Below are 15,000 nucleotides of genomic sequence, written 5' to 3'. Positions count from 1 at the left end.
GATTGAGCACTGTTTCCCAAACAGTGGATTGGGACCCATTTGTGAGCCACAGACCAATTCTTATCGGTCACGAGGTTCAAGGTTCAACGTTGTACTTTTTTATTGTTACATCTTGTGTACAGGTACATAAGATATTTGTTTTGCTTCCTTACAGACAATGCAGCAGCATAGATAGCATAACATTCAAAACAAAAAAACACAGCAAACATGAATAAAGAGAAAATGTTAGGTCAACTTTTTGTGAACAGCTTCACAGTAGATTATATATGTTCCATATAATATATGGAACATATATAATTATACACAATTTACGACTCGAGTACATTTAAAAAAGAATTAATGTAATTTCAAAAATATATATATATAATTTCAAAGTTTTTGTTTATATTTATCTTTTTTAATATAATGTTATACATTTTAAACCAAACAAACAAATCAAAATAATTCTATGATTAAGAAAAATAAGAAATAGCCGATCTACAAGCTCGCAACGCGGCGCGAAGCTTGCAGATCTGCTATTTTCACTAGTTTGGGGTCTCGACCTGAAAGGTTTGGGAACCACTGAACTAGAGGGTCTTGCTAACTACTTAAACACCATATGGTTGAGTGGAGTCCCTCAGGGCTCTGTGCTAGTGTATTTTCTGTTTCTAAGGGCTATTATGCACACAGAATAGCTCTTCCTACTTCCACAGGTATTACTGATGATACTAATTAAGGCCGTTCCATTTAGTGTGCAGTGGTTAACTTCTCAAACCTTTTAAATTTCAAGGACCCCATAACTCATGGTCCATTTGGCAATGGTTCCATTTGTACACTCAGGGCTCTATTTTCGTCTGAGCTTTCTAAAGCCACTATTTGGGGATTTAGCATTGGGGAAGTGGCTATTTTGGTCACCTGCCTAAAACACCTCCACTACCTGTTACATTATGCATAGGTGTGTTTTGGGCCTTACAATAATGAAACCAATCACATTGCCTTTAAGAGATCCATTATCCGTTGCCCGTTATGCCCAGTGCTACATTGCTTCATAGCCTAGGCTTAAGGTCTATGCTCATAGACCATGGAAGAGTGATGCGATGCTGCCTTGAAGTCTCACTTGTGCTGTACCCCTTCCTGTGCCATTTTTCTTTTCTTTTTTACACCATGCACAGAGCCAAGAACACTCATCTTTTCATTGAGTCACAACTCGCTAATTTTTTAATGTTCTGGGTTTTTTTTAAGTGCTGTGTAATCTGCAAACTTATTGAACTTATTAAAACGAATTTGGCATTACGGTTTACAGGTGCTTTTAAACTCCACTATGCGCCTTCCAAAATGTGTGTGACCAAAATAGCCATTTAGGGGAAAGCGTGCCAATACGCCCATGTGACCACCTCGATAGCAGGTGACGCTGGACCAAAATACCATTTAGGGACAGATCAAGCTCCTATAGTCGTAATTTTCGGGCAGCGTCTGACTTGCAGGCAGCGAAAATAGAGCCCTCAGAGTTACACACCTGTACGAGGCCATTTGGAACCCACCCAAGGACCCACTGGTGTAGCAAAGTGCTTCCAGTGAGCCAACAGCCCAACACGCACAGTAGCAGCACCCTGACTCTGTTTGACCAGAATTTAACTGAGCCTTCATTAGTATCAGTGGTAACACCTGTGAAGGAAGTAGGGAAGAGGCCCACGTTCTTTCCAAAATGGCCTGTGTGCATAGAGCCCATTGATACGATCTTGTCGATCTATTATTTTCATTGAAAGCTTTTCCCACAATACGGATGCTTCCTGGGGTTTAAGTGGTTCACACGCAGGATTTTAGGGTGTAGACTTGGCTTCTCCAACACTGGCCCTGGAGAGATATTGGCTGGGTTTCCAAAATAAATGTTGTGTTGCGCGTAGCTTGAACACACCCCTCTAGGCCGCAAACAGAAGCCTGTGTGCGGCCTAATTGGCTGCATGGCAGCCAATCAGACACTATGTCCTTTTTTGGGAAACACTGTCAAACACAACAACATAGAAATAGACAACCTAGACTAGAGCACAGCCATACCTGTCCTCATTGCGCACGTAAGGCCTCCTGCATGAATACATAAACAAACCTGTTTCCCTAAAGCCTCTTTAGCCTACACACACACCTGTCGACATGTGGCAGTAGTAAAACCATTCGCAGAGAGATGTGTGGTCTGAGTGGTGTCTTTCTTCATTTAAATATACAAAAATAAACAAACATGTTTAGGCCTACTTCAGCATCAAAGAAATTAAATTGAATTACATTTTTTAAGAGTGAAGAGAGCCTATACTGTCAGCTGTCCAGCAGTCCAAATATTATTCAATTAAATTCAGAGGTGAAGTGATGTCGGCAAGGTAATTGTATTGTAGGCCTGAGGCCTACCATACCAGGCCTCAGGCCTGAGGCCTACCATACCAGGCCTCAGGACTGAGGTCTACCATACCAGGCCTCAGGACTGAGGCCAACCATACCAGTCCTGAGGCCTACCATACCAGGCCTCAGGACTGAGGTCTACCATACCAGGCCTCAGGACTGAGGCCAACCATACCAGTCCTGAGGCCTACCATACCAGGCCTCAGGACTGAGGTCTACCATACCAGGCCTCAGGACTGATGCCAACCATACCAGTCCTGAGGCCTACCATACCAGGCCTCAGGACTGAGGTCTACCATACCAGGCTTCAGGCCTACCATTGCGTGGCACATCTATGCACGGAATATCTATTCACAGTGAAGGGGGTGTTGTTGAGAAGAACCACACGCCCACTCCCTACGCATGATGTCCTTTGGGAAACCCAGCCAAAGACTGTAGCGCGAGACACATCAACTGTTTTCATTTTAACCCCTTAGCCTTATTTTATACATTGGCTACTCTAGGATAGCTAATCTAAAGCTTGTCGTGAGCTCGAAAAGCCAAAGGTTGTAACCTTACAAATGACATGCACAAAATGGGGACACCAGCGTAAAAGTGGTTGATGTAATCTGGCATAAACACACCGATATACTATTATACTGTATATTATAACACCACCACATTATTACTACAAATATGATACTCGATTTTTCTAATGTTTGACCCTCCTTAGTTTTTCCGCTTACATTGAATTTCAAGGTCTCTCAAGGAAATCTTGAGTGATTCTTTCTTTTAAAGGGGAAATGCGCTTAAAGGACCACTTCACCACTTTTCAACCTATCTTCATATAGTAGGTCCTCACAAATAATCATGAAAGAATGGCACAATTTTTTTCTACTCAGTCTGTGTCTCATAGGAGGGCTGTGGTCAGTTCAGAAACCGTCTTCCAGTGACATCATCGATGGGGAATACAAGCTAATAGAAACTGCAGGCTTACTAGCCCTAAAAAGTTGCAATACGAAAATGGAAGCCATCGTTCTCACGATAATGAAAATCTAAATATTTTTGTAAAAAAGTCTTGTTTACAAAAAGATCTGCCTAATGATGATGTCACTGGAAGACAGTTTCTAAACTGCCCACAGCCCTCCTAGGAGACACAGACTGAGTAGAAAAAAATCGTGCCATTTTATCATGATTATTAGTGAGGACCTATTATATGAAGATAGGTTGAAAAGTGGTGAAGTGGTCCTTTAACTAAGAGATGCGCCTCCGTGCCCCCCGGACTCAGCTGCTCTGTATGGAAGGGAGGGAGCCAACGGGTAATGAGCCAAACGACCAATCAGTGGAAAAATACATCATAATAGGAAATAAATGAGATATTGACGAGTGAAAACAGCACTTTACAGAGCGGTGCAGTGCTCGTCCTAATGATATAATGGAGAGCCCGGTTGCTGTCAGAGAGAGACCACATCTGCATGTTCCCGATTCATCTGAAGCATTTCACTGATGGGCTGCTATAGAGCTTATATGTGTTTGTGTGTGTGTGTGTGTGTGTGTGTGTGTGTGTGTGTGTGTGTGTGTGTGTGTGTGTGTGTGTGTGTGTGTGTGTGTGCGCAGTGCGTGTGCGTGTGCGTGTGCGTGTGCGCAGTGCTTGTGCCGTGCGTGCGTGCAGCCTGCTTGCCGGCGCCTTAATGAAGGTGTTGGATAAGAGCTGACCTATTGTGACCTGTCTCTCTCTGTCTCTTCCTTCCTGCTTTTCCATTCATCCTCTCATAATGAGAATCTAATTACGTCCAATTACAATGAGCTCCATCTCTCCCTGTGACTGTCTGCTTTATTCTCCCTGTGCTTTAATGCAGGATGAGCTGTGTTTCAGCCAACCAACACAACACGCTCTCCTCTTCTCTCTCCCACTGTCATTACTTTCCTCTCCTTACCTCATTTGAATGTGTTTGTGGCAGTGTTTGTGTGTGTGTGTGTGTGTGTGTGTGTGTGTGTGTGTGTGTGTGTGTGTGTGTGTGTGTTATTATTGTGTGTGTGTGTGTTATCTTTTGCTGTTTGTGTAAGTTTGTGTTTGTGTGTGTATTGATTAGCACGTGTAACACACACACACACACACACACACACACACACACACACACACACACACACACACACACACACACACACACACACACACACACACACACACACTGTTTCCCCATCACATATCACACCTGTCACACTCCTCTGCCTTAATGCTTCGTTTTATTACATTGTTCTTTCATTCTGTCTCTGTGTGGAGGGGGTTGTCTGTTTTTATCAAACACACTGACATGTCGACACGCACGCACATGCACAGTCGTGAGGCGTAATTGCACAATTTTACATCTCATACATCTACCCTTTTACTTGTCTGTTTTTTCCTCCTGTCTAATTTTTTTGTTTTAGGGTTCAGTTTTTTTTTTTCCTTAGAAAATTCTGAGTCAACAATATTTTTTGCAGAGGCCCACTTATATAGACGAAAGGGAGAGAGGGATTGACATATCTGCGTGTTCGTGCCTTTGTGCGCTGTCTGTGTACGTCAAGAGCAAAATGTTTAAAGCCTTAACCACTTTAGGACCTTTTTCTTTCTTCAACAAGGTCACAGCTTATAGATCAGCTATTTTTATTATTTTGGAAAATTCTGGAAAATATTGAAAGATTTTGTTCGACCCCCTGCCTACAATAACATGCCTAAAGAAATAGGAACACCAGGTTGAAAGGGGTTCATTCTTTTAATATTGGGCGCCCGCTGGCCTAGCGGTCCAGGCGCATACCACATATTGGCGCATGCCTCATGCCCTGACAGCACGTCACGGGTTCGAGTCCCGGTCTCTCTCCCTGTTTCATGTTTCATGTCTCTTCACTGTGTCCTTAGCCTGAAGTCTGAATTTTCATTTCATTTCACTTCATTATTCAGACTGAAAGCCCTCCCCACGGCAGCAGTTTATGGGATGGGTGTAGTCAAAGCTGCAGTCTTCGGTGATTGGTTCATACCAACCAATCAGAATAGTAGTAAAGCAGATGACGTTGTTGTCAATCATGTGGCTATGGCTAACCCGTTTGCTAACCAAACAAACATAGCCAATGAGCGCTACTAGCATGTAAACAAAAGCGGTGAAATATGTCGGATGATGATGTTTATAAAACCTCTCTTGTCTGTAAAGAAACTATTTATCATACGTCGATTTAATAGCCAGATTGATACCGTCATGAGTTACCGCAGTGGGGGCAGCCATGTTTGTTGTCTGACGCTGTTGAGTGACGGGGCTGATGGCCAATCAGCTTACGTTACGCTACGTTCGGATTTCCGTTCGGATTTCCGAACGTAGCTGACACTGTCGTCGGGAGAGACTCCAGACCTGAATCGCCAGAACATATTTATTTAATGGGGGTGGCTAGCGATTCAGGGCTGGAGCCAGGCTACTGTGTCCTGTCAATATAGGCAGAAAAGCCCCAAAAATATCTTTAAAAGGAGGGGCTTTTTTAATCTTAGCAAAGATCTGAAGCCCCCTTCCCTACTGCCTCAAACTAATTTCTCACATCATCATCATCATCGTCACCGTGCAGGTTCGTCCCACAGTGGAGAGTCGTCTCCCGTCTCCTCTCCGGCCACCAGCCACAGCTCGCCGGTCACCACTCCTAAGCGGGGCTCTTTGGGGACCCTCCTGGGCCAGGCCAGGGCCCACGGTGTCCCCGGCAACACCACGCCCGTAGTCACCATCGCTCCCACCAAGACCAGCAACAACGGCCTCTGGAGGGCCGACGGACGACAGCAGGTAAAACCAATTTTTTGGGGCTTTTGTGCCTTTATTGATAGTTACAGTGAAGACAGACAGGAAAGAGGAAGAGAGGGAGAAGGGGAGAGACATGCAGCAAAGGTCTTCTATAATGTGGCATGCGCCTGGACCGCTAGGCCAGTGGGCGCCCCATAAAACCAGAGTGGACTTCTATTTAGTCGACTCGACAGTTTGACTATAACTTTTTTCCACTGATAAAAACTAAATAAAAACTAAGCTATAATGACTGAAACTATGGCTAAATGTACTAACCATTTAAAACTAGACTAAAATGTTAGCGAGAGACTAGTGGAGAACTAAAAGACAAGTCATTTTATGCTTGGTGGCTATTTTCAGCATGCAACCAAGGTGTCAAATCAGCCAAAATACAATTAATTTACTACATTTACTGTAGACTAGATAGTCAACTAAAATCTTATATTTAGTAAAACTAGACTAACACTAAAACATTTCAGGTGACTAAAATATGACTAAAACTAAAAAAAGACTGACTAAATCAACACAGAGGTAAACAAAACGAATAAAAACAAACCCAACCAAACGCAAACGCACACTCCGTCTGATGTGCAGCATTTCACGTGCAGAACCCACACTTAATACATCAATATTTATTATAGCTGCATGAAGTTTGATGCCTGTGGGAACACTAGTCAGTCAGTCTGCCTGGCTGCCAGCTGGGAGATGGGAACATTTGGCAGGTATTCCACACAAGTCTGACGTGAGACAGCTCTTCCTCTTTGATATCTCTCTTTTTTTTCTCCCTTTCCTCTATCTCTCTCTCTCTCGCTCTCTCTGTCTCTCTCTGTATCTCTCTGTCTCTCTCGGCGTGGAGCTGCTGTCTTGTTCTCTGACCTCCATCCCTTCTGTCTTTGCTCCTACCATCATTATTGGAATAGTCCCAGGGCTTGTCAGCAAAAGACAGTCACAAACAGACGTCCATCTCCTTCTCTCTCCCTCTCTTTCTCTCTCTCTCTGTCTCGTTTCCCTTTCTTTTTCTGTCGCCACCCCCCTCCCTTCCTTTCTCTCTCTCAATTTGTCTTGTATGTCTGTTTCTTGTTCACCATTCCCCTGTACTTTGTCCTGCACTCATTTTCTATTCGTCTTTCTTTTGTTTCTTTCCGTTCTCTGTTTGCTCTCTGTTTGCTCTCTCTCCCTCCCTCTCCCTCTCTCTCTCTCTCTCTCTCCCTCTCTCTCTCTCTCCCTCCCCCTCTATCTCTCTCTCTCTCCCTCCCACCCTCTCTATCTCTCTCTCTCTCTCTCTCTCTCTCTCTCTCTCTCTCTCTCTCCCTCCCCCTCTATCTCTCTCTCTCTCTCCCTCCCACCCTCTCTCTCTCTCTCTCTCTCTCTCTCTCTCTCTCTCTCTCTCTCTCTCACACACACTAATCATCCCCAGTATTTCTCGTGTCTGTTTCAGCTCCACATGAGCCATTCCTTTAAAAAAAAGAAACACCAGGGCTGAAGAGTCTGGCACCTATTCTGTGCTGCTTCCTGCCGCGTGTGCATGCATGTGCGCGTATGCACATGCACATGAACGTGCATAATTATGCGTGATGTGCATGTGGGTGGGTGTGTACTTGACCCCTTGAACACAAAAGGCTTAGGATGTGAACTGTGTGTGTATACGTGTTTGCTTGTGGGTGTGTGAGTGAATTTAAAGCTGGGGCAAGGAACCAGGCCCCCCACACAATGCAGGGGTTAGCCCCCACAGTAGCCACTTCCACCCTGGATCAGAGCTGCCTTTCTCCCCCTTACAAAGAGCACTCTGTGGCTCTGCCGGCCTGGGGCTCCCATTCAGACATTCAGAGAGAGAAAGAGAGAGAGCAAGGGAGAGGGAGGGAGGGAGGGGTGCATAAAAATGTAGAAAAGGATGTTACAAAAAGAAGAGAGAGAGAAAGACAGATCTCTACAGTCTGGCTTAGGTTCAATATTTGTCTTCGCTGGATTGCAGATTCTCCTGGAACAGCAGAGCATGACGCTAGCACAGAACGCTCCATCCAATAAGAGTGTGTGTATGTGTGTGCGCGGGCGCGTGTGAGTCTCTGTGTGTGGAGACTATCTTTGGGGTCGGGGTCAGGGTTTGTGATGACTGCAATCCAAAAATCTCAGGCCCCCCAACACCAACCCCCACACATCCCCAAACCGATGGATGGCCCATTATCTCTTTGAAACAAATCCTCTGTGGTAATTTACCTCTTGAGAGTATACATTTGTACGCTGTGAGAGTGACAAATGGATGAATGAATACTGAGAATTTGATTGTGTGTGTGTGTGTGTGCGTGTGTGTGTGTGTGTGTGTGTGTGTGTGTGTGTGTGTGTGTGTGTGTGTGTGTGTGTGTGTGTGTGCGCGGCGTGTGTGCAAGAGAGAGAGAGAGAGAGAGAGAGAGAGAGAGAGAGAGAGAGAGAGAGAGAGAGAGAGAGAGAGAGAGAGGGAGGGCGAGGGTTTGTCGTTGGACAAGCTTTGTTTCAAACTGATTTCCATGAGAGAGATATTCAAAGGTATTCAAAGGTATGCCAATGCGTAGAGATTTCTCTGCTGTTGGAACACACTCAACCAGACTAGCAGAATCGTTGCTGAAACCTTGTATCTCCATATTGTTTTTCTTCCGTAAATGAATATCCTACTTCGTCATACGGTGTCACATAAAAGTAGTAAAAATAGCCGATCTATGAGCCGTTTTTTTATGTGAATAATAAAAAAGTGAAAGTGGTTAAGTTTGTCTGTGGGTTTTATATGTATTTAACCAATGAAAACTTTGGGACGCACTAACAGTCCGTCAGGCATTATTCCGACACATGTGTGGCTGGTTAAGACTCACCCGTGGCTCTGGACATGCACCCCTGTAAGGTTAGGTTTCTGGTTAAAGGACTTCAGTGTTTTGTACCATACAATTGTATGTATAAGTTCAGGGCTAAATTCGAACGTAGGGCTGAATATGTATTTTTTTTTACAAAATTTGATAGCGATTCTTCTACAAAAGATCAGAGGATCTACTGAATGTGAAGGGGGGTAGCCTATATAGGGGGCTGCCATACTGTGTCGTATGGCTCAACAGGTCACATTCAGTGATCTTTTGTAGCCAGATGTAATTTCCTGGGGTCTAGTAGGACTATAGTAAATAATAATAAAAAAAATCGCTATAACATTTTGTAAAAAAATACATATTTAGCCCCATGTTCGAATGCCCCCACCCCCCTGTCAAAAATAGCTAAAATCGCTAAAACGAAAGAAAGCAGCAAATGAAAAACATATAACACTCATCTTATACTTTCTCTAAAAACAACCTAAAACATGAACCTTGGTTGAAAAAAACTAAAGTTGTCCTAACAGAGGCTTGTGACTAAAACTACATTGGATCAATTGGAACAGAATCTGAATCCTCTTCATTGTCACATCACATGGGTTTACAGGTGTGAAACAGTGGGTGAAATTCGTTTTGATTGAACATTTTGTTCCATTTCCTGAAAGTAACAGTTTTGAACATGCAAGGTTTCCACCCGACAGCGATGGGTCTGTTGTTTAGCCGTGAGGTCATTTTGTTTGCGGTGTTGGCCATGATGGTGAGTCTGACCTCTACTGCTACCTTGTTGCTGTAGCAACCAGAGATGACACAGACAGACTACTGACTGAGAGACGGAACCTTTCCCTCTGATGCTGTGGAGGATCAAAGGCTTCCTGGCTTGACAGGATGCCATAATATCGGCTCTCAGTCTCTTCTGGAACAAACTTGAGATCTCCAGTAGTCCCATCCATGTTAAAGCTGCAACCCAGAACATGATTTAAAGAAGTAAACAAAACATGACTTTGTTTCTATAATTTACTCACCCCCCATGATGGGCTGAATACAATGAGAATGTTGGTGGTGTATACCATACACCCTTATCCCTAAACTTCGTATTTATTTTTATTTTGCTATATATATATTCTTTTTGAATAGTTCAAATAGCCGATTTACAAGATCACAACGTGTTGATGTAGATCTGCTAGTTGAACAATTTAAATATGTTATTTTATTATGTGCGTGTAGAAGAGTAGGAAATATATATTTGTCATTCGAGGCTTTGTTTGGTGGAGATGGATGGTAATATGGCCGACCTTAGAGTGCCGGTGAGAGAGCGAGAAACAGAGTGAGACTGAGGGGGAACGAATGAGAGAGCAGCAGGCCAGATATGAGGATTGTCTTTCCACTTTGATCTTGACCTATTATGACACGTCAGACCCACTTTTCCACTCTTCTTAGCCTCTGGGAGCAGCGAAGAGCTTGTCCCCAATCGCTCGTTCTCATTTTCCACTGCGCTTCCTTCCTCAGTCGGTTCACTGAGGGAATGGCAGCTTGCCCTCTGTCTAAAACACACTTAATAACCACTTAAACCCTATTTTATAAATGATCGTGCGCGGGTGTCACACACAAATAGCAGATCTACAAACTCACAACACGTTGCAAACGAGACGTATAAAAACATGTGAACGGCGTGACTCAAATGTGGATCTCAGGCTTCTTGTGGCCAGCCAATCTATTCTATGACATATCTACAGTATAACATCTACAGTATAACATATGGGACCAAATTTGGACGAGGTTTCAGCCAGACCAGAGCTCCCCATTCACTAGAAAATTCAAAGTTAAAGATTTTTTCCACCCTAAAACATGATCATCAGGTATCTTGCTACCCTAATAGACAGGGGGTACACGAGCACATGGCCGTTTATCCGTGCTCTATCTCCGACCGAACCACACTTTTACCACACATCTATCTATGCAAAATAATTTCTGCACGCTCCCAGAATACATATAGGCTACATTGCATTCACTCAAATGTCTTATTTACTTTACAAATATTACTTTTGTGAAACTCGCTGTTGTTGCGCAAGCTCAACAGCCTACGTCAAAATCGTCATGTTGGGGCCAGACTGGCCAGTCCTTCACAGTGACACGCGTTACATGAACCACGTGACCAGGATGGTTTCTTACCCCTTAATGTCGTGAACGCGCCCTTCTAAGGCAGCCTGCGCCACGCCTACTCTACACTGCTCCATAGCAGCACAGAGACCAGCCATCCGAACGAAACCGTCGCGCAAACGAAACCGAAACAGATGCTTCTGAACACATTTGCCTGTGCGTGCTTAATCGTTGTACTTCTGAACACATTTGCCTGTGCGTGCTTAATCGTTAACTGTGCTTGCGTGCGCATTTCCCAACTCTCAGAGATTTATCCACACATTGCTGTGTGTTTGTGTGTGTGTGTGTGTGTGTGTGTGTGTCTGTGTGTGTGTCTGTGTGTGTGTGTGTGTGTGTGTGTGTGTGTGTGTGTGTGTCGCGTCGCCCTCCAGCCGCAATTGCGAGTGTGCGCTGAACCCAGACTCACACACTATCCATTCCTTGCACATATTAGTCCTATATTTACTACAGTACGCCTGACAGACAGTGTCCTCGTTAAGCAGCTCAACCCTGCAGCTCAACCCTAACTGACAGGAGTGACGGTGCTGTGCTGTGAGTAAACTGACAACGCTTGGCTTTCTGACATCCCTTTCTCACAATCTACAACAATAGATTTGTTACTAACATTAGGTTGTGGCGAAGTAGAAACGAGGAGAGCAGATAGTGTGTTTTGGACAAACAGGCTAGCATTGGTGTTGATTTGGGTCAAATGGAGACTGTCTATATGGCTAAAGATAAATTAACACATGACGTTGGTGGGAGAGGAGTTATTGTGTGTTTTGGACAAACAGCAGTGGTGTTGTTTTGTGTCAGCTGAAGCTTCATGTGTTTGTGTTGGAGCGCCTCAGTGTGGCTGTATAGGTCATGTGCAACCTCTTCCAGAGAGAGATGGAGACACTCCGGCCTAGATTTTGAAGGTGCGTTTTACCTATGGTAATACATAAATTGGCCTCGCTCTGCGCACATTCGTATTATGAAAGGCATATCGGCCCGTGTTGAACGCACTCGGCCCGTGTTGAACGCACACACATTATGGCATACGGCGTTCCTGAATATTTTAGCATTGTGGGAGTGTCCATATGTTAATTATTTTCGCTTTGCGCAATTTGCTATTAAGCCCCTTGACCTAAAGACACTCAGCGCATAACGATTAGACGTGGGTCTGACCACCTCATAAACGCAACAAGCACTGTTTGATTTTACACTTGAGCGGCTCTGGGAGGCTGGTAGAGTGTTGCCATGTCTGTTTATTATAAGCGGCTTCTTTTTCTGTAAAGTTGCTTGTAAATATTAGTAGTTGTACTATTTTGTGGTTGCTTTTCTTGTTTCTAAAGTGGTTATTTGGGCTTTTCTCCTAATGTTGTTTAAACCAGTGATCCTCACACAGCACATTCCCATGTCAAGGATCCCCAGATGAATGCATTTGCCCAACTAAGGACGGCTAATCCAAAAATTAAATAAAATAATTCCAAGATTACTTTTGAAAATAGCAGATCTATACCAGCTCACAATGCATCACATTCATTCATTAAAACTATGAACTCTGACTGCAGGGGGATATATATAATGATCATTATAACAATGTGCAAGAACATATTTAAAAAGAAGGAAGAACTTTATATTTGTGGACAATCAAAATATGTTTTTTTATTTTAATGTGGTGTCATTAAAAAATAATCTGGATATGGCAGACTCACTATCTAGAAAATAAAAACATGGCACTTCATTTAAAATAGGTTACAGACCCCTGTTATATGCGCTTATTTTTATAGACCTATTTACTTGTTTCTATGAGACATGGCAACAGCCTCGTTTTGCGTCTTTTTTTTTTAATGTTGAGATTAGAAACGGACATAATTCTTTCATTTCTCAACCTTAAAAATAAATAAAAACATCTCCATAATCCGTGGGAAGTTTGCTTTCATATGCTGTATCACACCCGATTCAAGTCTTCTTCAATAAAATGCTACGGGCGAACTCAGCGAAGACCATACCATCGGGGCCACAGCATTACGCAGCACGTATTCAACTCATTCCTTCGTCGTGACTTGAATGAAATAAAATATAATAAACGTTATTTTACTGGTGTTTTTCAATAGAAACAAATAAAGAGCGTGTGTAGGCTACTGTGTGCAAGTGCAACAGTATGCATATACATGCATGCACTAGGCTATATTTCTTCCGTGTCGGGATGGTGATTGAGCTCTTCAAGTTCACAGCCCGTTTGTCTTTCATAAAAAAACTTTGATATTAGCCTATAAACACTCATGGTTCTCTCATTTCTCAACCGTTTTATTAAATGTAAAAATCTCCATATTCCTTAGGAATCTTGCTTTCATTCGCTGTATGGTACATGGTTCTATCGTTATCGAATTAAACAATATCAAACGAACTTGCATGTTCGGGGGTTAGACGATTCTGGGAACATTACGCATGGATTGCCAATTTGCCAATATGCTGCTATCTACTCGCAGTTCCATTCCGATCTGAAAGGTATAGGTGGGTCTGTTCTTTTGAGGCATAAAGGTGATAGCATGCAGTGCAATAGGAATAATTAACCCAAATGTGACAAAGTCATGTCATGTCTTCTATGGTGCCAGCCTGAAGAAATGTAATACCACGATCCCCAAAGTGCGCATTCCGTATGTGACATCAGCTGACTGGTAAATAGAATAGTACGGACATGTTGATTGGGTACGTCTCAAACACGCCTTAAACACACCCATGACTAATTCAAGGCCGTTTTGCGCACTCCGCGGGGTGTCAAAAGCGCTTCTTAACATGCCCAAAATTGCAATATGACATACCACACGCCCCCAGCTCATAAAACTGTAATATTATATGTAATATTGTTCCACTTGCATAATCGACCCCTAAATCTCAGCTGGAGAAACATGTTTGCATGCATGCATCGCTGCCTTGCATGCTGTGCTAAAACCCGGCCTAGTCATTCATCATGTCCCATGTCTGTCTCTGTCTGGCCGTCAGGCTGAGCCAGCCGTCCGGGGGAGCAGCAGAGAGAGCAACCACGCCCACCAGGACAAGGGCAACCCCCCTGTCCGCTCCTCTCACACCCTGCACCACCCCTTTGGCCTCTCGCCCAGCACCGTCATGCAGGACCCTCGCATACAGAACCTCAGGTAAGCTTTTAGTACACATGGTATGCACACGTACACATGTATGCACACCTTCTGACTTAGTGTATTTGCATGATATGAGTACATCAAGGCCTACTACGTCTCACTTGCATTTCTCCCCGCAACATGCAAAAGTGCACACTGATAATGTCAAACGCATTTCGGGGCATACATTTCCATTTGTCATGGGAAAAATATACAGAAGTCATTGAGTATTTCTCCCACACTATGTATATGATCTCCTCAGAACACTGGGAAAAAACCCCACAAAAACACAAAAGAAAATGAAACATTTCTGTTTAATCACTCACGGAAATAGCCGATCTACAAGCTCAGATGCAACGCGTTGTGTGTGACCTTGTATTAGATTTTGGAAAATGACACGCACCCCATTGCCACGCACCGCATCACTGCTGTAGTGTTAATATTGTACATGGTGCTTTGTGTTTTGCACCGTGACAGTTTACCCGGGCAGATGCATCCAGGCGCCGTCCCAGAGGAGTACCTCAGAGGGCTCCGGCCCTTCGCCACCTCAGATGACCTCCGGCTGACCTCTCTGCCCATGGGGCTCGACCCCGCGACCGCCGCCCACGCGGCCGCTGCTGCTTACTACCACCCTGCCTACCTACACCACCCACTCACCTTACAGAGGTACACTACATACCTACACCACCCACTCACCTTACAGAGCTTACAGAGGTACACTACATACCTACACCACCCACTCACCTTACAGAGGTACACTACATACCTACACCA

At 43.9% G+C, this 15,000-nt stretch overlaps 1 protein-coding gene across 5 annotated transcripts in view; it reads left to right on the top strand.

Moving 5' to 3' along the window:
* Positions 1-15,000, top strand: part of LOC310857937 (genetic suppressor element 1-like) — a 47,950-nt gene that overhangs the window by 19,631 nt on the left and 13,319 nt on the right. For all 5 annotated transcript variants that reach the window (XM_083763962.1, XM_083763964.1, XM_083763965.1 and 2 more), the window contains exons 3-5: positions 5,938-6,146; positions 14,093-14,244; positions 14,704-14,892. In XM_083763962.1, the coding sequence (XP_083620088.1) occupies positions 5,938-6,146; positions 14,093-14,244; positions 14,704-14,892 (550 nt within the window). The remainder of the gene's footprint in view (positions 1-5,937; positions 6,147-14,092; positions 14,245-14,703; positions 14,893-15,000) is intronic.

Source organism: Protomyctophum parallelum (genome assembly GCF_964188405.1).
Source record: "Protomyctophum parallelum genome assembly, chromosome: 4".
Classification (NCBI taxonomy): Eukaryota; Metazoa; Chordata; class Actinopteri; order Myctophiformes; family Myctophidae; genus Protomyctophum; species Protomyctophum parallelum.
The sequence above is the reverse complement of the archived record's forward strand: the minus strand, read 5'-3'. Positions and strand labels throughout refer to the sequence as shown.